Below are 25,401 nucleotides of genomic sequence, written 5' to 3'. Positions count from 1 at the left end.
GTGCTGGCGTTCTTATTTGAAAGACGTGCGTTAATGGTCACTCCTTGTCTTCGCCATGAGTCACAGACCTGGGGCCCACCGCAGGGTCTCTAGCTTTACAGATCTAGAATGAAGTTGGAGAATTTGTAACTGGATTCCTGTGCTGCTGCTGCTCTTCCTCCTACTCTCCTCCCCCCCCCCCACTCTCCTTCCTCCTCCCTCTCCTCTTCCTTCTCCTCCTCTTCCTCCTCCTCCTCTTCCTCTGGGGAGCACCGTTTGAGACCATTGCCTCCTTGAGGTGGAGGTACAACAGACAAAAGAAATAGGTGGCATTGGCATTGTGTCTTCTGTACCCCGTGGCTGACTGGAGGGTGAACTTGCAGGGTATCTGAGCTGGCCCTTGAAGCACACATTACTCCATTCACTCTGGGTTTACAAAAACTCTCCGCAAAACCCATCAGCTTAAGGACATTAACGTGTTGACCAGGTATGGAGTAATTGGAACCCTTATTATGTTGCTAATGGGAACTTAAACATGCAAAAGCATGTTGGGAAAACGGGCGGTTCTTCAGAAAGTTTAAATAGAGTTACCACACGCCCCTGCAGGTTTATCCCCTTCCAAGGATAAACCCAGTAGGATGGAAAACTTGTTTACTTTAGCCATTAATGTTGGTGGTACTCAGAATAGACAGAATAACCCAAATGTTGGTCAATAAAGTATTCGTATATCCATCTGATAGAATCAGCCTTAAGGAATGACATTCTGGTGCATGCTATAGTTGGCCTTGAAAACACAATGGATGAAGCCACTCAGGGAAGAAGACAGCATGTTGCAATTGTATTGGGAACGCCCAGTTCTAAAACGGTAGAAACGGGAAGGTTAAGTGTGTGTGTGTGTGTGTGTGTGTGTGTGTGAAGGGTGGGGCAGGATTGGAGAAGAGGAATTGACTACTGGAAGTGATGAAACGCGCTAAGAATCCACAGCAGGGGATTTTTACTCCAACAGGACTCGCTATTGACTTGTACTCAAGGGAAAACCTTCAAAGATAAACTACACGGCTGAGTGTCTGGTCCTTTCCCTTGATGAGACCAGTTGTGTGGGATTCATCGTTTGATAGTGACTGCTCTATTCATGTTTTGAGTTAACGTTAAGTCAAGCCTTTATACATCCTCTTGTGGTCTATAAGCAAATGCAGTGCGTATATCATTGGGAGGCAGCCAATCAGAACTCTCCGAGGAACTCACACCGGTTGGACTTTGGCACCTACCACAGTGCCCTCCTTCTGCGGGCCAGGCCAGCGAGGGCTGCATTAACAATTTAAAATGCAGAAGCTGGTTCGGCGCTGTTCCTGGAGTTTCCCGACGGGGATGGGGGGATGGGACGGTGGGGGGTGAGAGGGTGGGTGGGGGATGGGGGATTACTCCTACACAGTAATTAATGGGAAGGGTATGGGCAAGACCAGAGTGCAGATTTTACATTGCAGGCTCCTTGTGCGGTTTCTATTAGCACAACAAACAAGAGCCGATGGGTTACAAAAACAGCCAACTCAGTGATTCGCATCTCTGGCTAACGCGCTTGCACCTTTCCCCATCATCCACAGCTGTGCGTATGTTCAAGAGGGGCCGTAGCCAACCTCAGGGGCATTTACAGTGGGACGATCCCTGAAGTTCAAAGTCCAGAGAGGACCCTGAATACAAACGAGAATGAATGTAAAATACTGAAACCTAGTTCCTTGTCCTACTCCATAGACGCCGTGTTCACGTACGGCCCTCTCCTCCTCTTAACAAAGACCTGTGCTTGGCAAGAATTTGAAGGAAAAAAAAAAAGAGGAACCACCAGAAGTGAAACGTGACTAATAGCGTTGCTCTAACTGCGGAAATGTGTGCCTTCACGTGCTGCTTCTGTGAAGGCGTCGGAAATGCTCCAAAAGTCTTGGCATGTTTTTTAAATCCCTACCCAAAAAAAATGTATTTTAGGATAGAAGATATAGAAGGGAGAAGAAGAAAAAAAACCAATCACACTTTCATAGGATTCCCTGAAACTAGAGTTACAAGTGGTTGTGAGCCACCTGATGTGGGTGCTGGGAGCAGAACCTGTATCCCAAGAGCAGGAAGTATTCTTAACTCTTAATACATGAGTTCTTTTTTTGTTATTTTATGTATGAGAGTGTTTTGACTGCATGTATGTCTGTGTATCACTTGTGTGCAGTACTGCAGAAGCAAGAGGAAGGTGTTGAATTCCCTAGAGCTGGGGTTACAGACAGTTGTGAGAACCATGTGGGTCCTGGGTTTCAAACCTGTATCTTCTGGAAGAGCAAACAGTGCTTTTAACCACTGAACCATCTCTCCGCCCCCATGAGCGATGCTCTTAAGAGCTCCATAGAGCCCGTGCTGTCTACCACAGTGATTTAGAAGTTGGGGGTCTACAGCAGCTCTTCTGAGACCCTTTGCTGCAGAACTCCACGGGCACCTCATGACAGTCCCTCTGTTTTATGGGTTGATGTCAGAGGCAAGCTTCAGCCCCTGGGAACCGTCATTGATATCTTGATGAAGGTGATGCCCAGAGCTTTCTTGGGCACCCAAACAGTAATGGCTTCAGAGATCTTGTGACTAACTGGTAGGTCAGCAGACCCAGCCTGTCTGCATCCCAGTTGGTCTCGCTGAGTTGGGACCCCAGCTGTATCTTCTGGTAACTTGTGACGCACATCCTCAAGGTCATTATGACATCTGTCAGTTTCCTCCTGTTCACCGTTTGATGCAAAGATCCACATTGGGTTTTTTTCATTGCCACATAATTTTTTATTATAGCCATTATTATGTCTGAAACACGAAATAAGGACTGTAGAGAGAGGTTCTGAAAGAGAACATTCCAGTGTTTTATTACACCTCGAAAATCTTGCATTTGCCCACCCCCTTTTTTTAGATTTATTTATTTTTATTTATTTATTTATTTATTTGGGTTTTTTGGATTTTTTTTTTTTTTTTTTGCTTGTTTGTTTTTTGAGACAGGGTTTTTCTGTATAGCCCTGACTGTCCTGGAACTCACTCTGTAGACCAGGTTGGCCTCGAACTCAGAAATCCACCTGCCTCTGCCTCCCAGAGTGCTGGGATTATAGGCGTGTGCCACCACAGCCCGGCTTAGATTTATTTATTATATATACAGTGTTCTTTGACATTAGAAGCTGAGAGTTCTTCTCTCTCTGGACAGAGTTTGTGGCTACACAAGGGGAGCCCAGCAAGGGATGCTATCACCTCACTTTTAACTCCCCCCCCCCCCCCCAGTATTTGGCAGCATCAAGGAGCAGCAGGAGGCAGCAGCCATGGGCTCTCCCTCCCCTCCAGTGATATAGTCCTCAGGTATAGCGCTCTTAACCCCACCACAATCCCCTCCAGAGGCTACTATGAGAGCTCTCAGGTAGGGGACTAGAACTCTTGGTCCTGAAAACCTCATTGCTTTCTTGAACTTGGCTGACATCCGGGACCTGCAGATTTTCTTCTCTGGTTTCCTAAAGCTTTTTATCCTTTTAAAACCAACTCTCTGTCCTTCCTTTCTTTGGTCACTCTTGAAAGGGTCGCGGTGGCTTCTTGCTTCTTTGGCAGGGAGACAGGCACAAGTCTGGGCTGGCTGCAAGAGGAATCCACTTGAGAGAAGCCTTTCTTATGTCTGAGGCTGTAACGCCAGAGGCCACAGTACAGAGTCACTCAGAGCTAACTCACCGGTGTGCTGGGGCAGCCAGGAACTTTGGGCCCATCAGATCCTTGCCTTTTAGCACAGACATTCAGTCACAGTTCAATTGCACTCTTCCTCCCCCTTGTAGTTAATGTCCCCGAGGAGTCACTGCGAGTGCCAGTGTCCTGTGAAGCCTTCCCAGCTTGCTTGGCACCTGTCAGGTGCTTGGCACCTTGGTCTTCCAGCCTGGCATCAATCACACTGTCTTTGTATTGGGACCCTAGAATTATCAAGTAGTTCAAATGAAGCATGTTAAAATGAGGCAGGGCATACCCATATCCCTCTTTACTACCCAGCCTACGCAACATGTCACCAGTTGGAGCCCGCCAGGACACTGGCCTGACCTGTTCTCTCCCTCCTAACTGTTGCTTGAGTATACTGTTTATCTTTCCAAATATGAATCTTCTCTATCAATATAAAACATGGTTAGGGCAGGGAATTTAAAAAAAAAATTTAATCTCCCCTACCTTGTAAGACTTTTATGAAAATGTTTTAAATCCTCCCTACCCAGTAAACATAAAATCCTCCCTACCCTTTGTTTACATAAAAGCCCACTGCACTTACTTTAGGAATCTAACGGCCTGGAGCAGTGACTTTTTTTCCTTAGTACAGCGACGCCTTTCCTCTTCCTCCTCCATTTCCTGTGGGCCGATTGTTTACAGACTAGCTAACTGGATAAGATGATGAAGTCAGACTCCATCCACTCCCTGGGTTACAATAAAAACCAGGGTCATTTCTATCTTGCTGTGTTTTAGTATGATACACAGAGCATACTCTTGATCAATTGTAAAGTAGTTTGCCTTGCCCAGACATTGCAAGTGCAGTGATGGTCTCTTTCTTTGTGACCCAGAACATATTTCTAATACATAGTGTGGGGGTCTCCACCAGAGAAGACAACTCAGACATGGGTTTAAGCCAATAGGAAGTCCTTATTAGCTGGCCAGTGAACTCTTAAGCACAAAACTATATCCTGGGTTGCCACACTTCAGTTAACAAGAACAGTTAGCCAGAAGGCAAAAACAAGGTCTTTACCTTTAGACTTTCCCAGAACTATAGACTTGATGGATTAGGCCTTTGTTTTAGTTTTGGCAGGTAGTACATTTTATATGCTGATTATAGCACCTGAATGGTTCACTAAGGCATTAGTTGTGTTAAAGTCTGGGGCCTATTACAAAGAATTATTAAGAAACATGGTCAGTACTGGACTCAGTGATGTTGGAGCCTGAAACTTTTCAGCACAGGGTGTTTTTTTTTTTCATTAAATCTTGGGATCTGTTCGATAGGTTATAATTTTGATCACTGTTGTATTTAGTAACACAAGAATGTGATTCTTTTAATGAGTTTCATGTATGTTTCTTTGCATATTGGAATTTGTAAATAAGTCCATCTAAGAAAGTAATTAAATATCATTACAAAGCTAAGCTAAGGGCAACCTGTTCCCCTTCAACGTTTTGTTGTTGTTTTGTTTTGCTTTTTGTTTTCTTTTTGAAACAGGTATCTCTGTGTAGCCCTGGCTTCTTGGAACTCACTCTGTAGACCAGGCTGGCCTCAAAATCAGAAATCTGCCTGTCTCTGCCTCCCAAGTTCTGGGATTAAAGGTGTGGCCACCACTGCCGGGCTTCATCGTCTTACGTAAGACTCTCACATGTGGAAATGGGAAGGTGTGTTCATTTCCACTGCTGCCAGCTGTGATGCTGTCTCACCGACGGCCATTCAGATTGCCCACACGATTTCGCAATTATAGTTTTATTACAAATATCATGCCTGCTTTCTTTCACATGTTGATGGTTTCTCCCGGAATACAGCCAGCAGTACGGTTCTGCAGTCCTCATTCCCCGGCACGTTTAACTTCCACAGACTGGTAGCGACCTGTTCGAGGCCAGAAACAGAACACCTTTAAGGAGTGTATCATTCACTCTAGGTAGTGAACGCCCAGAGTTTGTGCGTGCAAGGGCAAAGCTCTGCAGTCATATTTACTACTAAGGACTCTCCTGGAAGGTAACACTCATCTGTACGTTGAAAGGCTAGGATGCAAGAATTTAGACCGTTCAGGGAATGGTGAGGGAGCGGATGACTGGGAAAGCAAAGACCACTCTTTTGCGGTTTTCTCCCAATGGGACTGAACGCTGTGCAAAAAGTAGAAAACAGCCCGGCTGCCCTCTATGGTGGACACTAGCGGGACACACACTTTCCCAGATGGGCGGGGCTTAGGAAGCTTCCACGGGGCGTGCCTAGGAAGGGGCGGCCCCGCCCTCTCCCCGCCCTCCCCTGCGGGACAGGAGCTGTGACGCCACTGGAGCCTGCGATGACGGGCGGGTCGAGCTCGCGCAGGCGCCGGGCGGAGGAGCGCAGCTCGGCCGCGGGGACAGAGCGCAGCTCCCGGAGAGAGGCTGCGGGCGGCATGAGCGCGGGCGGGATGGGCGCGGGCCCGGCGCTGGCAGCGCTGCTGCTGGCCGGGTCGGTGCTGAGCGCCGCGCTGCTGGCCCCCGGCCGCCGGGCGGAGCCAGGTGAGCGACCGCACGGGCTGGGGCAGCGGGGACCGTGCGTAGGCCTGTCCGGGATCTCTCCACAGCCCGCCGGGCGCAGGACTCCTGCGTGGCGCCGGGTCCCCGCTGAGGTGGACCGCAGTGCCGGCGTCGCGGAGCTGCGACCCGGATCTGGCTTCCCAGGTTCAGTTGTAGGGCCTTGGGCTGTGTGCTCGGTCCGTCTCCGAATTCACCAGGGGAAAGGGTGAAAAAATAGGAATTCTGGGACTTCCCTCGACTCGGGTCTGAAGGTCCACAGGGTCCTGCAACACCATTTCCCAAACTCCTGTCGGGAGGATAGTTTGGATCGAAGACTGAGGCAAGTGAGCACCCCCTTCTCCCACCTCCAGCCCCCAGCCCTTGCCTTTATGTATTGTTTGGCCTGTCACTTGGCAAGGTGTGTCACCTGCCTTTTTCCCATCCATCCAACCATCCAACTATCCACCCATCCCCTTTTCTGTATCAGAATTTGAATGTGGTGCCTGTGTGGAACACTCCTCCAGCTTCCAAACTTTAAAAAAATGCATTGAAATAATGCAGAAAGCACAAAGAAAGGTCTGAATTACAATTAGCAATTACAATCCGTCCTTGGGAGGAGAGGTTTAAGGCCACTCTCTGTCCCTGCTGAGTTTGGGGTCTGGCTAGGGTGTATGAACTTTTCTCTGCTGCTCTTTTCTGAAGCTTCCCAGGCAATTCTGATGTTCATCTAGGTCCGAGGGACTCTACATGCTCCCAGATAATATAGTAACAATGTCAAGAGCTTTCTGAGTCTGAAACCCACATGGGAAATCTAAGCGTAAAACAGACTACTAAAGACTAAGAAGTAGAAATGCAGCCATTCTGTCCAGGAAGAGATGCTGTGGTATAGGGAGAAGAGCCATTGCACAGGGACTTAACTCTCACTGGGAAAGGAAGACCATCGAGAATGAACGATGGCCTGGAGAGATGTCTCTGGGTTAAGAGTTCTGGCTACCCTTCCATACCTCCCGGGTTCATTTCCCAGCACCCACGTCAGGGCACATCCACATAAGACTCAGGTTCTAGGGGTTCTGATGCCATCATCTGGCTTCTTTAAGCACCAGGCACTCATGTGGTATACATACATACATACATTCATACATACATGCAGGTAAGGCGCCTAAACACATTTTAAAAAATTGAACAGGAGAAATGAAAAAGAAAATTATGACAGATAAAAAACAAACAAGCCAAATCCCTAAGTATACCTGGGTTTAGGGAAGTGGTTAAATGAGTTTTCCAAAACTCACAGGCTAGGAAGATGATCATGCTAAGCCCCGTGAGCACATGTTCAAAGTGCTGTTTTCTGTTTGTCCAGCTGAAAACTGAGGGAGAAATCCAAAGGCTACTGGAGAGCCAGAGGCGTAGAGCAGATACGCTTCCTTCTGGAGTGTGGTAACTGGACATTAACTACTGCCCCTGACTGAAATCCACCTACACCCACCTCCCAGCAGCACATGACCTAACGCAAGTCGGTTGATCGCTCTAGGTCACACAGTGACTGAGGCAGGAGGATACCTTGAACCCAACAGTTCAAGGCCAATCACTGCAATGCAGAGAAGCCCCAACTGGAGAAAAAAAAAAGACTATTGTATAAGACTCTTGGGATGTGGCACACAGTAAGAAAGTCATTGTTCCAGCTACGAGTCTATGGTCTCTGCAGATGTCATACCCTGGCCACACCGAAAAGGACTGAAATTTCATAGTACTTTTGAGATGGCATTAACATTTTTGATAGGCTATTTTGGGGAAAAAAATCTTTACTCACAGAAGTGCATTCTTAAATACACATACATATATATACATATAGACACATACACATATATACACATATACATATATATATACATATACACATATACACACATACATGTACATATATACATGTATACATATATGCACATACTTATATACATATACATACATATATATACATACACACACACATATATATATCTTGTAAATGTGTTGTCAAGTCTGACAGCCTGGGTTCAGTCCCTGGAGCCTATGTGGTGAGAGGAGACACCCCAGTCCTAAGTGAGTGTTATCTTTGTGCCACCTTAATGATGTCATCAAGCAAGTATCTCTTGATTGATTGAAGGCTGGAGCAGGGAGTCTTTGTGACCTTCGGTCTTGCCATACACTTCGTACCCCTTTCGCAAGTGCATTAAAGCGCATATTAAAGAATGGTGGGGTGCGAGAGGTCTCAAACTTTTAAGAGGCAGAATGGCCCGGGAGTCTCACCCACCTGCACGTGTCTGTATTTATGTCTTCCTTCCTGTCAGTGTGAGTGGAACTTGGTTGCAGTTAGGCCTGACAGTGGCTCTTGGGTTGGGGACTGTTGCTGTGGCTACAGCATACAGCTGGTAAGTGCAGGTGAGCGTAGCACTGGGGCGCAGATGATCTCATCACAGTTGGGTTTCTGGGAGGGCTGTAGTGCAGGCTGGACTGTTTCTAGATCGTGTAGTCCAAGAGCGTGTGGTCATGCTCCGCTGCTGTTTGCTGTGAATTAAGTGCTGGTGGTCACGTTAGGCGCCGTGGTTGGATCTCGGTCTTGGTATTATCCCACTGGGTTAGAATTCATGGATGATAGATACTCTTGCCTGTCAGAGTTTTCATACACATCTGTGTCTTGCGTCTCCTCATTTTACTTTATGCATGCGGGGGTTTGGCCTGCATGTACGCCTCCGCACCGTGTGCATGCCTGATGCCTACAGGAGGCCAGAGGAGGGTGTAAGCTCTCCGGGAACTGCAGTTATAGATGGTTGTGAGTTTCGTGTGTGTCCTGGGAGTCGAACTAGCGTCCTCTGGAAGAGCAGCTGCCTTTGACATCTCTTGCCCTCCTTGTAGAGAGAACGCTGCAGTTGGCATGTCTAACAAGCTGCTGGGGCTGAGCTAATCACTAATGTGCTGAAGTCTAGACAAAGGAATCAGACTCTTGGTTCAGATCAGTGAGTTCACTGAATAGCTCTGGGCATGAGCAAAACAACAACAACAACAAAAAAAAAATGCTGTGAGCTTTGTTCTTCTGCAAAACAGAAAATAACCTGGCTTGGACACCCTTGATATGTGACAACTACTCAATTCAGTGACCGTTAACTGCCTCACGGAGTCCTCACACACTGGAGGTGGGCGATGCTAATGGAATCCTCAGGTGTAGTTGAGCCATCTGTGCAACAGGGCACATGCATTTGTCCTTGCACGCACAACATCTGCACACACACACACACACACACCCGGGGCGTTCTGCTGGAGACCCCACACGCTCCGGAGTGTGGGTGCTGCTGAAGAGATGCTCTGCAGCTGGAGACACCACACACTCCGGACTGTGGGTACTGATGCAGAGATGCTCTGCAGCTGTCCTGTCTCCTTCGTCTCTGGCCCCCTTCGCGTGCTTTGACTCTCTGGGGTTTGTAACGTTCTTCTTTCTCATCCTTGTCAGATTTAGCTGAGAGAAGGAACGTGGAGCTAAAGATGGATCAGGCTTTGCTGTTTATCCACAACGAACTGTTGGGAACAAGCCTGACTGTGTACTGGAAATCTGAATACTGTTACCAAGTACGTATTGAATGCGTGCGTCTTCAGCATCTGCCCCAGGCCTGTCGGACACACCCTTTTAAAGATTTATTTATTTATTATATGTAAGTACACTGTTGCTGTCTTCGGACACTCCAGAAGAGGGCGTCAGATCTCATGGCGGATGGTTGTGAGCCACCATGTAGTTGCTGGGATTTGAACTCAGGACCTTCGGAAGAGCAGTCAGTGCTCTTAACCACTACTCTCCAGCCCCCAGGATACACTCTTTTAATGTTCTCAGACCTAACCATTCCTTGTTCCCTTCACAGCTAGAGGTATGGAAACAGTTCATAATAAAAAAGCTAGATAAAATATGGTCAAGGGAGGGTGCTTAGCCATAACTGATGGGTGTCTCTTATCTTTTTTTTTTTTTTTTTGATTTTTCGAGACAGGGTTTCTCTGTGTAGCCCTGGCTGTCCTGTTATCCTTTTTTTAAAATATATATTTAATTTTCTGCCGATGTGGGGCTGCATGCCTTTAATCCTAACACTCAGGAGCCAGAGCCAGGTGGATCTCTGTGAGTTCGAGGCTAGCCTGGTCTACAAAGCAGGTTCCAGGACAGCCAGAGCTACACAGAGAAACCCTGTCTCAAAAAACAAAAATGAAAACTATAGAATGGTAGATTTAGTGGTAGGCTGTATTTATTTCATGAAAAGTAAACCTGTGAATAATAGGCATGAATACCTATTCATACCTATTATTCCGTTCTGTTCCGTCATGGATAGCAGTCATTACTTTAATAGTATAAAATACTGTATCCAAATAACTGCACTTTTAAGGTTTTTTTAAAATTAATTTATTTATTTTACATGTGTGAGTACACTGTAGCTGTCTTCAGATACACCGGAAGAGAGCATCGGATCCCATTACATATGGTCGCCAACCACCATGTGGTTGCTGGGAATTGAACTCAGGACCTCTAGAAGAGCAGTCAGTGCTCTTACCCGCTGAGCCATCTCTCCAGCACCCACTTTTAAGTTTTTTTAAAGTACGAAGGAAAAGTTAGGATTTTTTTTTCTTGGCTATTATTTTCTCCCACAACAGAGAGACTTTCAAACCCTCTAACAGGAGTAGAGGTGCACTTTATGGAAACGCACCTGCCTAACAATACAAGGCCCTGGCTCTGACCCCCAGCACAGCCAAATAACAGCAGCAGTAATCATAACAGAACCCTCCTGACACCACGGCTGCTGGGCTTGTGTCTCAACAGTGCACCTTCCAGCCGCTGGCGAACGTCTCTCACAGCGGAAAACCTGCAAAGCCAAGCGTCGCGGCTGTGTCCGTGAGCACCCAGCACGGCTCGGTCCTGCAGGTGAACTACACCTTGGAAGAGAGAGCAGCTTGCAGGTCTGGGAGTCCTCCTCGTGGTCTAACTCAAGTTTGCTCTTTTTCCTACATGGTTGTCGTTTTCCTTAATCTTCCTGATATAAGATATAATGATATAAGGTTTCATATCGTTCTTGGCTGATGGTGTTAGCAACGTCTCTCTCTGGTTCTCAGCCTTCCTGATGCCTTGACCCTTTAATACAGTTCCTCATGTTGGGGTGACCCCAACCATAATGTTATATTTGTTACTACTTCATAACTGTTATAGGTAGTTGTTGTTACTGTTATGAATTATAATGTAAATATCTAATATACAAAATAGCTGATATACGATTCCCAAAGGGGTCGCGGCCCACAGGTTGAGAACCTCCAGTCTAGCTCCTTATGTCTTCATGTAACTGTTTGTCATCATTTTGCCTGCTCCTTGTAGGCTGGAATATAAATTTGGAGAATTTGGAAACTATTCCCTTTTGGTTCAGCATGCTTCCAGCGGAGCCAATGAAACTGCCTGTGATCTAGTCGTTAATGAGAATCCAGTCGACAGCAACCTTCGTAAGTATATGATTCTTTGTTTTGTTTTTTTTTAAGATTAATTTATTTTATGCATATGAGTACACCAGACCCCATTACAGATGGTTGTGAGCCACCATGTGGTTGCTGGGAATTGAACTCAGGACCTCTGGGGAAGAGCAGTCAGTGCTCTTAACCGCTGACCCATCTCTCCAGCCCCACGTTGGTTTAAGTTTGTGCTTTTGAAGGTTCCAGTCTTCTTGCTTCTGACATTCCATGGTGTGTTCATTCATTTCAAACATGGATTATATATTATCTTTCTCATTTGTTTATAGTACAGTTGTAGTTTTCTTTCTTTTGGGTGCTGGCCATTAAAATCAGGACCTCACAGACGCCGAAGTGTTTGTTCTAACACTAGCCTATACCTCCAATTCCAGTTTGATTATTTTAAGTGTGTATACTAAGAAAATCATGTGTGATAGCACCATATTTTGATATTGCTAGGTCTACTTACAAAGAATACAGTTTTTAAAAGTCGGCAGACTGGAAAGAAACTGGAAGTAGGGCACTTGGCTTTCTGGGTGGGGACTGAGAGCACACAGTGTTTCCTGTGAACCCTGTCAGTGACAGTCAGCTGAGGCTCCCTTACAGTAGGAAGCATCCTTCCGTTCACCTACAACTCTGCTGCAGAACGTCTGTCCCCTTGAGCCCTCTCTAGATATTACTGTGTGAGACGCTCTTTAAGGGACCGCAGGGAATCTTTGTGACATTAATAAGTTCTCGGGAAGCTGAATGATGTTACTTTAAAGGAATGCAGAGCCAGTACCAAAGGGGCACAGGGCGGGGTGTGGGGGGGGCAGCTTAACTGGTTAAAAGAATATTGAGGCTGAACAGGATGGCTGGGCAGTTGAAGGCACCAAGCCTGAGGATCCAGGTCAATCCCCAAATCTCACATGGTACAGAGACTGGACTCCTAAAAGTTCTCTGAGATCCTCACACGCACAGTGACTCACATGTACCCATACATACATACATACATACATACATACATACCAAGAGTGAAAAAAATGTAAAAAAGTAATGAATGTCAATAGTGAAAAATAACATCTGTAAACGGTGTAAAAACCACAGGGTTATTATGAAACAAAGAAGACAAAAAATAAAAACCATCCTCAAGTTGCCTTTGGAGTAACAGGGGCTCCTGATATTGGCTTGGGCGATTTAAAACTCTCACTTGAGGGCCAGCAAGATGGCTCAGCAGTCTTGCTGCTAACCCTGAACCTGGAGCCCACTTGGTCGCTCCGACGCCAAATGGACGGGCCTCTGCTAGCTCAGCAAGTCTGCACCACGTGGTCAGCAGCAGGAAGTGCCTCCAGTGTGCACATCTGTCCCATGTGTGCCTCCAGTGTGCACATCTGTCCCATGTGTGCCTCCAGTGTGCACATCTGTCCCATGTGTGCCTCCAGTGTGCACATCTGTCCCATGTGTGCCTCCAGTGTGCACATCTGTCCCATGGCCAGCCACAGGTGGTGCCTCTGCAGTCTGAAAGAGTTATCGGTAACTTTGCATGGTACTGTGTTTGTGAGAAAAAAAAATTAGGTTCATAGAAATGTTACAAAAAGTTTTCTGAATACCCCTTATCTGCCTTTGTTTATGCTCTTTAACTATGCAATCTCACTATAATTACCCTGTATAGAATTATTGGGACCAGGAACTTAACATTTATACAGCACATATATACTATAGACGTTTAAACTCGAGTTGCTCTTTTTAGCCTACATTTATTTATTTACTTATTTATTGTGTTGGGTGGGGTGGTGCCAGAGTCCACACATCGTGGAGTAAAAGGAAACTTTGAGGGTTTGGTTCTCTTCTTCTACCACGTGGGTTCTGGGCATGGAAGTCAGTGGCAGGCTGGCCGGCACAGGCCTTTATCCTGCCTGTCCTTAACCCCATTCCTCCCACCCAGGATCTAATCTGCGGTCCCATGTTGCATTTAGTTGTCAAAACTGCTTTGCCTCGGTCAGTGAAAGATAGTCCCATGCCTTTCTTTGTCTTTTGTGACCTTGATGGTTTTGAAGAGAACTGGCTGTTTTGAGGACTGACCCTGGTAGATATTTTCTCGTGAGTCGGTAGAGGTTTTCCATCCGAGGGTAGAAAACTCCCCAAGGAGAGCTGTATTCTCTTCAGTGCAGCGACCAGACCCTTCCTTCTCCAGGACCCACACCCACTAGGAACATGGCGAAGGTTTTAGGGATGGAGCGACACGTTGTCTGGGGTTTAAAATATGTTAACAAAGCAAGACATGACTTAATGGATGAAACAGAGCGATACCGTTTCTGTTTGGCTGAAGTTAGAAACCAGGTCCTGGCAAGTGGAAGGTCGGTGCCCTGCCACCGTGCTGCATCCCCGGCCCCAAGAGAGACAGCGTCTTAATAATAATAGCAAATCTGCCAGAGCCAAGCGATGGGCGTGTTGAGAGTGTACCATTCAGCTCCCTGCTTCCTCGGTCTCCATTGTTTTTTCAACATGTGAATGTGAGCTTAGCGTTGGTACTCAGGATGGCATTTTGGGAGTAACGTTTTCCCTTTGTTTTTAGCTGTGAGCATTGCGATCCTTGTTGGTCTGGCCCTGGTCATCGCAGTATCATTCCTGCGGCTCTTGCTGAGGTAAGTTGAGGAGAGCGTGGCTGGGAAACATGGACCCAGAGATAATAAACCACAAAGGGTAATCTGGCCCTTAACTGGCCGTTATTCTACCCCAGGACAGTGACCAGGAGCAGACACACACAGGTGACCCTTATTCTCTGTTTAATAGGATTTGTACATCTGCCATGACAATCCTAGTCCTGGACATCTGAACAGACTCTAGTCTCTGACCAAGGGTGTGCTACTGAAGGTGGGAATGGGCTCTTGCCTTCCTCACCCTACATGGCTGAAGATAAAGATGTTTGTCTCCTGCATTGAGTCTTAGTTAGTAGAGATGGTTTATAATATCTCTGAATCTTGACATCTTAACCACCCCCACACTCTGCCCCCTCTTCCTCTGCTCCCCGATAGCCCAGGAGTCTGGGGGGAGGGCAATAAGTGTAGTACAAGGGTAATAGCACTAAATGTAGCTCAGGACCTCAGTACGGACTCCCTTTCCGAAGCATCCGATTGGAGAAGCCATTTGGCTTTCTCTTCCTAATTAACAGTAATCCTAGGAAGTGAATCACTAGACCAGAAAAAAGAAATAAAGCAAAATAGATCCAGGATGGTTTCATCAACTCCCAGGTTTAATTATTTTTAAAAAGTAGTATGTATGTGAAGGGTGTGTGTGTGTGTGTGTGTGTGTGTGTGTGTGTGCCTGTTTCTCTGTCTTTCTGCCTGCCTGCCTGCCTGCCTGCCTGCCTCTACAGAAGCCAGAGACATTGGATTGCTTGGAGGTAGAGTAAAGGTTGTTGTGAGCCACCCACCCAAGTAGGTGCTGGGACCCACACTCAGGTCTTCTTTTAGAACAGTATGCACTCTTTGTTGTTGTTGTTGTTGTTGTTGTTGTTGTTTTCGAGACAGGGTTTCTCTGTATAGCCTTGGCTGTCCTGGAACTCACTCTGTAGACCAGGCTGGCCTCGAACTCAGAAATCCGCCTGCCTCTGCCTCCCAAGTGCTGGGATTACAGGCGTGCTCCACCACCGCCCGGCTTACAGTATGCACTCTTTTTTTTTTTTTTTTTTTAAGATTTATTTTATTATATATAAGTACACTGTAGCTGTCTTCAGATACTCCAGAAGAGGGCATCAGATCTCCTTATGGATGGTTGTGAGCCACCATGTGGTTGCTGGGATTTGAACTCAGGACCTTCAGAAGAGCAGTCAGTGCTCTTAACTGCTGAGCCATCTCACCAGCCCCACAGTATGCACTCTTAATTGCCAAGCATCTCTCACATTTTGATTACCGTTGGAAGGAAGTTCTTTTGTGTTGTCAAAGGAAGAAGGGTGGCTATGGTGACACACATCTGTAATCCCTGCAAGTGGGAGGCTGAGAAAGGAGGGTCCTGAGCTTGAGTTCAAAGCCAGCCTTAGCTCCGTAGTGAAATCTTGTCTGAGAATGGAAAGGTGGATGGAAGGACCACAGAGGTCACTATAACATTAGCTCGATTCAGGTTGGAAAAATGAAAAAAAACCTTCATTTGGCTGCCTCGTGGGGACTTATGCATTCTGACTCTGTGAGCATTTGGAATAGTTTCCTTCTGTGTCTAAGAAACCTGACCTTACAGAGGAAAGGCTCCCATGCTGCTTCCTAGGAGGAAAGTACAAAGTTACAATTCTTTCTTTTTTGTTTTTTTTTTTAATATGTTTTTAAATATGTATTTATTTCATTTATGAGTACTCTGTAGCTGTTTCCAGACACACCACAAGAGGGCATCAGATCCCATTACTGATGGTTGTGAGCCACCATGTGGTTGCTGGGAATTGAACTCAGGACCTCTAAAAGAGCAGTCTGTGCTCTTAACCTCTGAGCCATCTCGCCAGCCCCAAAGTTACATTCTTGGAGGCAGGTGCCACCCTGTCAGTCTTGTGGTAAGATGGACACGCTGTTCCAATATAGCAGTGTGCTTACCCTGTGGATGGATTTGTCCCTTCACTTCATAGCGACAGATAGCTGGGATAAGGTACTTGCTAGGAGGAACTGGTCATCCTGTCATCTTGCCCAGGTGTAACTGGACTCCAACGGCTCTCTCCCAGGGTTGGGAGACTGAAAGTTCTGGTGTGTGTGTGGGGGGGGAGCTAAAGCCCTGTTGTTTCTCAGCACACCTGTGTCAGACCACAGATGTGGTATGAACCATGAATCTCCCCCTTTCACTCAGAGAACAGGCCATCAAAGAACAGGCCATCAAAGACCAATGTCTTATTTATTTTTTAAGCATTTCAACTTCTCCTTTTTGGTGTTTCCTTGAATGTGTCTATTTTAATGTCTTCATGTGACAGTGACATTCTCAGTGCCTTGCGGACTGGGAATGGGTGTGCTTTCTAAGAGGATTTCAAGTGGAAGCATCCGCTATGTGGGTGTCACGGGTGGCTGACTTGAACACATATAAAGAACATCCATAAGCCAGGCAGTGGTGGCACACCCCTGTAATCCCAGGACTCTGGGAGGCAGAGGCAGGCAGATTTCTAAGTTCAAGGCCAGCCTGGTCTACAGAGTGAGTTCCATGACAGCCAGGGCTACACAGAGAAACCCTGTCTCGAAAAAAACAAAATCCAAACAAACAAACAAACAAACAAGAACATCCATGAGCCAGGGAAACTGAGCTGGCTACTTGAGGATAATAAGGAATATTGCTATCCTTAGAAATGCATGATGGGAAAGGTCTGCTTGATGGCTTGAACAGTAAAGGCACTTGCCACCAAGCCTGACATCCCGACCGATCCAGCTCCCACGTGGAAGGAGAGACCCAATCCCTGCAAGGTGTCCTCTGACTGCCATTCTTTGGAATGTGCATACCTCCTCAATTAATAAATAAACTTAAGAAAGTAAATGTAAAATATGATTATGTCATGATCATGTTTAGAAATAAAACAGTTTCCCACTTTTACAGATGCTGCCGTGTTTGTGGATGGGGTGATTTTTGCCTGGGCTTTCTGTAAAGTTATAGAAGACAGTGAGTCAGGAGGGGAAGTTAGATGAAGTAAGGATATTTGAATCCCAGTGACTCGTTGCATTTATCAAAACATATGGGTGGGTTTGTGGTTTTAAGTTTTCTAGACAGGTTTTCTTTGTGTAGCTCTGGCTGTCTTGGAACTCACTCTGTAGACCAGGCTGGCTTCAAACTTGGTGTATCCACCTACTTCTGTCTCCCAAGTGCTGGCATTAAAGGCATGTGCCACCACACCCAGCAAAAATTGTGTTTTAAAAAATATTTCTATGTGTGTGTGTGTGTGTGTGTGTGTGTGTGTAGCAGGGACATGCACACGTGTAGAGGTCAAAGGACACCTCTTAGGGTTCCTGAGATCAAACTCAGGTTGTCAGGCCTGGGGGTAAACATCTTCATTTAGTGGGCGATCCTGTGGGCTGGAGATCTTTAGAGAGATTTATGCCCAAGTAGAAATCTCATCCTAATGAAAAATCAATTAATGTATTTACCCTTTTGTCAGCCATGTGGAAGAATTGGTTCATGGCCAACAGATGCTCTCTCCAGTGTGCGCGTGTGCATTGGCATGTAGTGGCAATCACGAAGAGTGTGCTTTTTGCTTTTCTGTGTTTAATTCCTCATTTCTTTGTGTGTCCTGTGGTGTCATTCCTCTGTCGAGTGGTCACAGTTGTTGCCACATGTTCATTTTTGTACTTTTAGCAGTGGCAAGAACCCTGGTGACAGAGAGCACTGCCCCGTGAGATTTCTCTCAGTGTAGCTCTGGCTGTCCTGGAACTCACTCTGTAGACCAGGCTGCCCTCGAACTCAGAAATCTGCCTGCCTCTGCCTCCCAAGTGGTGGGACTAAAAGTGTGCGCCACCACCGCCCGGCTGGTCTCTATCATTCTTATTAGCTGATGAGGCTGTTACAAACTTTGGTCTCTGTTTTACTATTTCTAAAACTCTTTCATAATGTTTATGAATCTTAGCATAAGTTTTGTTTCAGTATCTAGTCAGTTCGAAAATATTACCATTCAAGACAGAAAAACTAATGGAGGAATTTTTTTTTTTAAATACAGTTTGGATGACGTCAATAACTGGATATCTAAGGCAATAGCATCTCGAGAAACTGATCGCCTCATCAATTCTGTGAGTTATTCAGGTTTACATGTGCTGTCTGGGAGGTTTTATAAGTTTGAATTTAGAGTTTTCTTTTAGTGAGCATTATTGTCCAGTTTTAATACATTTGGTTCTATTGCACAAGGCCGGACCATATGTCGTGAATGTTTTCCCTGTGCTGACGATCTCACCCAGGGCCTGTGCGTGCTACACAGACTTTCCCCACGCAGCAACATTCCTGGTCTGGACTTAGATTCTTCTTCCTGTCTGATAACCCCAAGTGTAGGCCAGTGTTCCCTTGCATGTTTTCTTTCTTTCCTCCCCCTCCCTCCTCTTCCCCTCCCCTCACCCCATCCCCCATCTCTGAGACAAGGCCACATGTAGCTGAGGCTAACCTCTAACTTACTGTATAGTGTATAGCCAAGGATACCCTTGATCCTCCTCTCATCCACTTCCCGCGTGCTAAGGTTACAGGCCAGTGCTGTCGCAGTCACTCAGGTGGCACTAGGAATCAAGCCCAAGGCCTTGAACATGACAGGCAAGCACCTGCCCCACTGTCTCAGCCCGCTCACATCTATTTTTTTTATTATATTTTATCATTTATTTATGTATTATTTATTTATATGTGCATAAAAGAGACACATGGGTGTGGGTGTGTGTGTGCATGCATGTGCTATGGCCTGCATGTATTGCTCAGAAGACAACCTTTGGGAGAAGATATTTTCCTCCCACCGTGGGTTCTGGGAGATCAAACCCAGGTTGTGAGGCCCACGCAGCTGACACTTGAAGATTGGCCATCTCGCTAGCCTCCAAGACGGATCCCTAATAAGAAGTAGCCTTATCCTCAGCCTCTGCGGAGGCTCCAGTCCCCTCTCTCAGTGAGGGTAGAAGTCTGGGCCGCCTTAAGATGTACCGGTTCCACTCAGCAGGCAGCCCCACTTGAAAATAAAAGAACCAGAACATGGAGTATTAGAAGTGTAAATGTCGATGGCCATTGTGATAATTAAATCGACTGTTACATCTGGACGAATAAAGTCTCCATCACATATTTGTTTCCCCATCTGTTCTGGACTACCACAGAACTAGTCCTGTGTCATCACATGACTGCCAGGAAGGCCAGCCAAGAACAGAAAAATGCCAATGAAAGAATGAATGAAACCTCAGATGGGGTCTTTACAAAACCAAACAATTGTTCAAAAACTATTCTCTTCCACTCCACTTTCTCTCCTGGATTACCGAATTATGAAACCTATTCCTTGGCCCTTCCAAGTGTCATCTCTTTCTTCCTTTGCTTGGCAGGAGCTAGGGTCCCCCAGCAGAGCAGACCCTCTCAGCGCTGACTGCCAACCAGAAACACGGCGTTCTTCTGCCTTGCTGAACCGTCTCCGATGCGTGGACACATTTAGGGGGTAAGTGGGGCTCAGTGGTGGGCACAGGCCCTTGTTAGATCTCGCGATTGCACTCAAGCCCATTTTTAGTATAAAGGCATTTTTACGTGTTTTTCATTTTCTAGGCTGGTATAGTGTTGCTCTGGGGAGGCCAAGGTGAAAGGACTGCTGGGAATTCAAAGCCACCCCCCTCTCTTTGTTTGCCTTGTAGGCTAGCTCTTATCCTCATGGTCTTCGTTAATTATGGAGGAGGGAAATATTGGTACTTCAAACATTCAAGTTGGAATGGTGAGACACTTCCTGCAGATAGCATTGCTTGTAACACCCCAGCCCTGTCCCCAGAGACCTGTAGGTCAGCGGAAGACTTGGCATCCCCCTGTGGGTACTCCACCAGCGCCCTCCCAGCCTGCTTAGAACCACCTTGGCCTTACTCAGGCCTTTCGGTTTGGTTCTTCTGACAATCTAGAGTGAGTCCCTGTAGTGACTGGGTGACTCTGGATTTTTCTGCTATGGGACTAATTTTACACATTAGTGATTGGTACTGTAAAGACTTGGGTTTTACACGATCATTGGTATGGCCTGGATAAGTCTACCTACTTAAGACTTGCAGTCTTTCTGGGGGTGTCACTTAGGAAGATTATTCTGAGTGGCACTCAGTAATAGCTATCTATGAGTCTGGGTGGGTAGTTGGCTGAACCGTGGATATTTTAGAACCTGGAAAATAGAATACAGACATGGACTTTTGAGAAATTTTAGTTGTCTTTATCCTAACCAGACTATACCTGCAGAAACCTCTAGAAGAGAGTTTGACTACTGGGACCAAGTGATGGAGTCTGTACCTGATGTAGCTCAATACTAATACCTAGGGTCCAGGTGCTAGTAGAACACGAGTTTTTTTTCAAGTATTTATTTAAAACAAGTGTTATTGCTTCTTGACCTCTTGGCTGGGGCCAAGTGTAAAACAAGATTCGCCCGCTTACAAAATGGCTCAGCAGGTGAAAATGCTTGCTGCCAGGTCTGACAACTTGAGTTCAATCCCCGAGACCCACAGTGTGCAAGTGACCCCTGCATGTTGTCCCCTGACATCTACCCATGCCTCCTCACCCATAAAATAATTAATTAATGGAGAAATTCAAAACAAGAGTTCTATCTCCCATTCTACACTGAAGCTGTCTTCAGACACACCAGAAGAGGGCATCAGATTCCATTACTGATGGTTGTAAGCCACCATGTGATTGCTGGGATTTGAACTCAGGACCTTTGGAAGAGCAGTCAGTGCTCTTACCCGCTGAGCCATCTCACCAGCCCCTCTATCCCCCATTCTAAACATCAGAGTCTTTCTTGTGTGACTGAATATTTTATGTCTCATGTTGGACAGTCTGGTGGAAGACGTGGAGCGTCTGGTGGAAGGAGAGAATAGGTTTCAATTAGTATTGCTGGAAGGTCATGAACTTGTCCACAGATCTCTTGTTTTAGTCTCCATTTATGGTCGGGAACCTCCCCTCACCTGGTCAGGCCCAGTGACTGTGTAGGGGCTCCTGTCTCTGTGTTATACTCTCTGTGTAAATACGGGAACTGGGAAGTATTTATATTCTAGAGCCCTCTTTCTTACTGTGTGTTCTTGTGCTGTTTTACAGGACTGACTGTAGCTGACCTCGTCTTCCCATGGTGAGCTGACTATATACTGTAAGGGTTATCCACTTAGTGATTAACGTCCGTCACCAGTAATGTGTTGGTGTTGAATAACAGAAGGAGATAAAACCCTTCTCTTGGAGTCCAAATTTGAAGTCTCTACCTCAGTCCCCCATGCCTTCTATCTATTTGTCTGTCTGTCTGCATGTGCTGGGTGTCCCTCTAACAAAGGGCTTCTCTCTATACTTATTGAACAGCACAGACAGCATCATGGAGAAGGAAAGGGATTCTTTACAGAAAGCTTTAACAGAGAGATACGGGGGATCGCATCACTGGCTCCAACTGATCCCAACTTGTCCAGACAACAAACAGTGTTGTTTGTCAACTTGTATCTATCAAACTGGTTGCTTACAACCTTTACAGTAGATTTTTGGAAGTGGATCTCAGCTTCTGTATCTGCTGCTTTTGGCAAATGATACACACGCGTGATCTGGGTAAGGGGAATGGAAGAATATTAACTTGAGATTAAAAGTATGCGTTAGCTTAGGTGGTACGGTCGATGACGTGGAAATCCAAGAAAAGTCAGGTAGATTCATATTGTGCTCTTAAAAGCCAATGAATCAAACAGACTGCGCACACAGTAGAAGAGCAGTCGTAAGTGACTTCGAGGTGGATTAGTAACCGTGGCTGCGAGGTCCAGTGAAAGTTCCAGTCTCTTAGGATGTCAGAGGTGTTTCACAGCCTGCCATGCCCCCCTCCACACATCTCCCACCCTCTGTCTGTGAAAGGCTGGAACCTCTCTCTGTGACCGTTTCTAGGTCATGAACCAGCACTGACTGTTGTCAAGCCCCACTGTAAGCTGTGTTACTGCGCAGTTCATACACTTGACATCATGTTTACGCATGCGTACATAGAAGATATTTGGTGTCTCTGTGTCTTTGTGAGATTGAAACTAAGACCTTGCCAGGCAGTGGTGGTGCACGCCTTTAATCCCAGCACTTGGGAGGCAGAGGCAGGGGGGTTTCTGAGGCCAGCCTGGTCTACAGAGTGAGTTCCAGGACAGCCAGGGCTACACAGAGGAAACTCTGTTCAACAAAAAACAACAACAACAAAAAAAAACCCAAAAAACAAAACTAAGACCTTGTGCATGCTATAAGCATGCGCTCTGCCACTAAACTGTAGTCTCAGCCCCAAAGGTGAACAGTTTCATAGAGAGCATCTTGTTAAAACAGTTATCCTCTACTTCACGCTGAAACTCTACCACAAGTTCTGAATTTAGAGTCAAGTTCCATTAATCTCCTAAATATGTGTAAATCATATGTCTTAAAAACAGGTACAGTAAATTGGCATCTGTGAATATGGATACAATGTAACAGGAAACGAGAGGTGTAAATAAAACTGCATAGGAGTGGAGCGGAAGCACTCTCCACTCATGGATTCTTAATCTCCTCAGGGCACGTTTCCCATCTGAGGCACCACTTCCGTTCACTCCGATGTTCTGAGCAACTTTGGTGCACCATCACTGGAGACAGTTCCCGGACAGGGCTTCATAGTTTGGGACTCTGGTGTTTTAGCACTACCATAGGTCAAGATTCAGGGGGAGATGTTTTGGTGTTTTGAGAGGGATTTGGCTAGGACACATCTTGTGTGCTCAGGTCCTGGTAGTGATTTCAGCATGCTGTCTGCACAGCTTCTTTTACTGTCCTGTGAGCAACTGGCCCTGGAAGGGAAGCCAGAGGATGCCTGCCGGGAGGCAGCCAGAGCAAACCTCACTTCCCTAATCCCTAGCCAGTACTAGGAAGAGTACACTGTGGTACCTCAGTTACTTTCTCCCCAGCTCGGACAAAATATCTCCTGGAGGGACTTAGGGGAAGAAGTTAGTCTAACTCAGGGTTGTGTAGGAACAGCAGAGCAGGAGACAGCTTGCAGCTTGCTCACAGCAGGACCGGAAGCAGAGTCTACTGGTGGGAATTGGGGCTGATCCAGTCCTCTAGCCCCACCTCACAGCCCTGTGATGGCTAAGCTGTCCCCTGTTTCCAAAAGGCCTCGTGATCTCCTAAAACACACCAAATGGGACTGACTGTTTGAACACGCAAGCCTGTGTACAGCTCACGTTCAGTTTTGTTTTTTTTAGGGAGACTTTGTGAATTTAAAGAAAGGAAAGAAATGTGTGTGACTCCTCCCAGATGGGGATGGGGGAGGGGAAAGGGAAGGAGGGAGGGAGGGACTTTTTCTTCCAGGGGAAGGAATGAGTTTCTAAGAGATTGGATGTTTTCTTCCTGAAGAACGACATGCTAGCGCAAGCCCCTTGTATCCCAGAGTCCACAGCCTTCCTCTCTGACAGCTGCTTGGAGGACTATCCTTGGGATTCCCACTATTAACCAGTTTTCCTCCTACAACAGGGCTGTGTTTGTGCCCCTCCTGTATTATGAACCTGACCCTGTTTCGTGAATTGGCTACAGTGGACGGATAGTGTGTCACCTCCCTCCTATGTTATAAGATATTAAAGATATATGTATAAAAATTAGAAATGGCCACCTACCAATAGCCTTTCTTTTTAGGTTTGTATTTATTATGGGAACTTCAATTTTCCTGTCAATGACTTCTCTCCTACAACGAGGATGTTCAAAATTCAAGCTGCTGGGGAAAATTACATGGAGAAGTTTCCTGCTCGTCTGTATAGGAATTATCATTGTCAACCCCAATTATTGCCTTGGTCCATGTGAGTATCTCTACATTGTTAGCATGTGGTCAGGTTGAACTATGGAAAGGACTTGTTTTATATATCCGTATACATAGCCAGTGTTTGGGATCAAACCCAGGCCCCTGCACGTGCTCAGAAAAGGTTTTGCCAGTGAGCCCGCATGCCCTCATCTGATGTAATTCTCCCGACTCAGTCCTTCCCAGCAGATCACTTATTAGAAGAGCATCCTTACTACTTGTATAGCATTGGCTACTATTGGACTTAGCTTGGCATTTTAGTACCGGGAGGCACTGTTGTGACTACTCCAGTTCTTGTGACATAAAGGTCAGGCTGAGTGAGGTTGAACTTCTGTTTCTGGGCCCTGTCCATGGGGGCCAGGATGGAGGAGAAAAAGACCAGGTCACAGTTCTATCCCCTAGCCTTCCAGTTCCATGGACCGTCAGTGCTTGCTGTTAGTTTGAGAATCTGTCCTTACCTGTGTGGCAGCTGTGCCACTGGGACGGGGACTTTGCCTTTGCTCTCAGTTGACTCCAGGTGCTGAACAGAGGCCGTGAGCTCCTCACATTGTACCAGCGGCAGACAGGGAAGGCAGCAGTCACCGTCCCGGGGCCTTGACTTGTCTTTGGCAAAGGAGAGTGGATGCTTACACATAAGCCAAATCCAGCCTCAGGCAGAAAGTACCTTTACCAGAGGCCCAGAGCTTAAGAGAGCAGTTCTCAACCTTCCTAAAGCTGCACCCCTTTAACACAGTACCTCAAGCTACAGTACTTCCTGGCTGTAATTTTGACACTGTTATGACTCGTAATGCAAATAATGTAATATCAAGATGGTCTTAAGTAACCGCTGTGAGAGGGTTGTTTGACTCCTAAAGGGGTTGTGGCCCATAGGCTGAGGCCCACTGGCTTAGAGAGAGATCACTTTGATGGACTCCATGGGAAGCACTGTTCTCAGTCTTGGGGGAAGCCTCTACGGGTCTGCTGTAGGTTGTCCCCTCCTGGAATACAGCTGTAACCTGCTGTACAGGTGAACAGTTGTTTGGGTTTGGTCTGCATGTTTGTGGCAGGCGGGAGGGTTATAGCCATATTCCTAATAGGAAAGGGCCAGGACAGGATTCGATGGCACCAGAAGTCCTTGCTTTATTCCCCTGCCTGAGTGAACTTGGCCAGCTGCTTGTCTACAGAGGGCACTGTATACTCAAGCCACACGTGATAATTTACTTACAAGTAATAGAAAGAATGTCTCCCCCTCAGGAGACAGGACCGTCTCGGGGTAAGATGCGCGT

The 25,401-nt window shown here is 46.4% G+C and overlaps 1 protein-coding gene across 1 annotated transcript in view; it reads left to right on the top strand.

Annotated features, from left to right (window-relative positions):
* The first annotated feature begins 6,004 nt into the window (after nt 1–6,004).
* Nucleotides 6,005–25,401, top strand: part of Hgsnat (heparan-alpha-glucosaminide N-acetyltransferase) — a 32,030-nt gene continuing 12,633 nt past the window's right edge. The window contains exons 1-10 of the mRNA XM_052162272.1: nt 6,005–6,216; nt 9,695–9,810; nt 11,039–11,175; nt 11,585–11,706; nt 14,264–14,333; nt 18,356–18,425; nt 19,695–19,804; nt 19,995–20,071; nt 21,421–21,451; nt 23,977–24,137. Coding sequence (XP_052018232.1) covers nt 6,015–6,216; nt 9,695–9,810; nt 11,039–11,175; nt 11,585–11,706; nt 14,264–14,333; nt 18,356–18,425; nt 19,695–19,804; nt 19,995–20,071; nt 21,421–21,451; nt 23,977–24,137 — 1,096 coding nt within the window. The 5' untranslated portion in view covers nt 6,005–6,014. The remainder of the gene's footprint in view (nt 6,217–9,694; nt 9,811–11,038; nt 11,176–11,584; nt 11,707–14,263; nt 14,334–18,355; nt 18,426–19,694; nt 19,805–19,994; nt 20,072–21,420; nt 21,452–23,976; nt 24,138–25,401) is intronic.

Source organism: Apodemus sylvaticus, chromosome 18, assembly GCF_947179515.1.
Source record: "Apodemus sylvaticus chromosome 18, mApoSyl1.1, whole genome shotgun sequence".
NCBI lineage: Eukaryota > Metazoa > Chordata > Mammalia > Rodentia > Muridae > Apodemus > Apodemus sylvaticus.
This window is presented reverse-complemented; position numbering and strand designations above follow the sequence as displayed.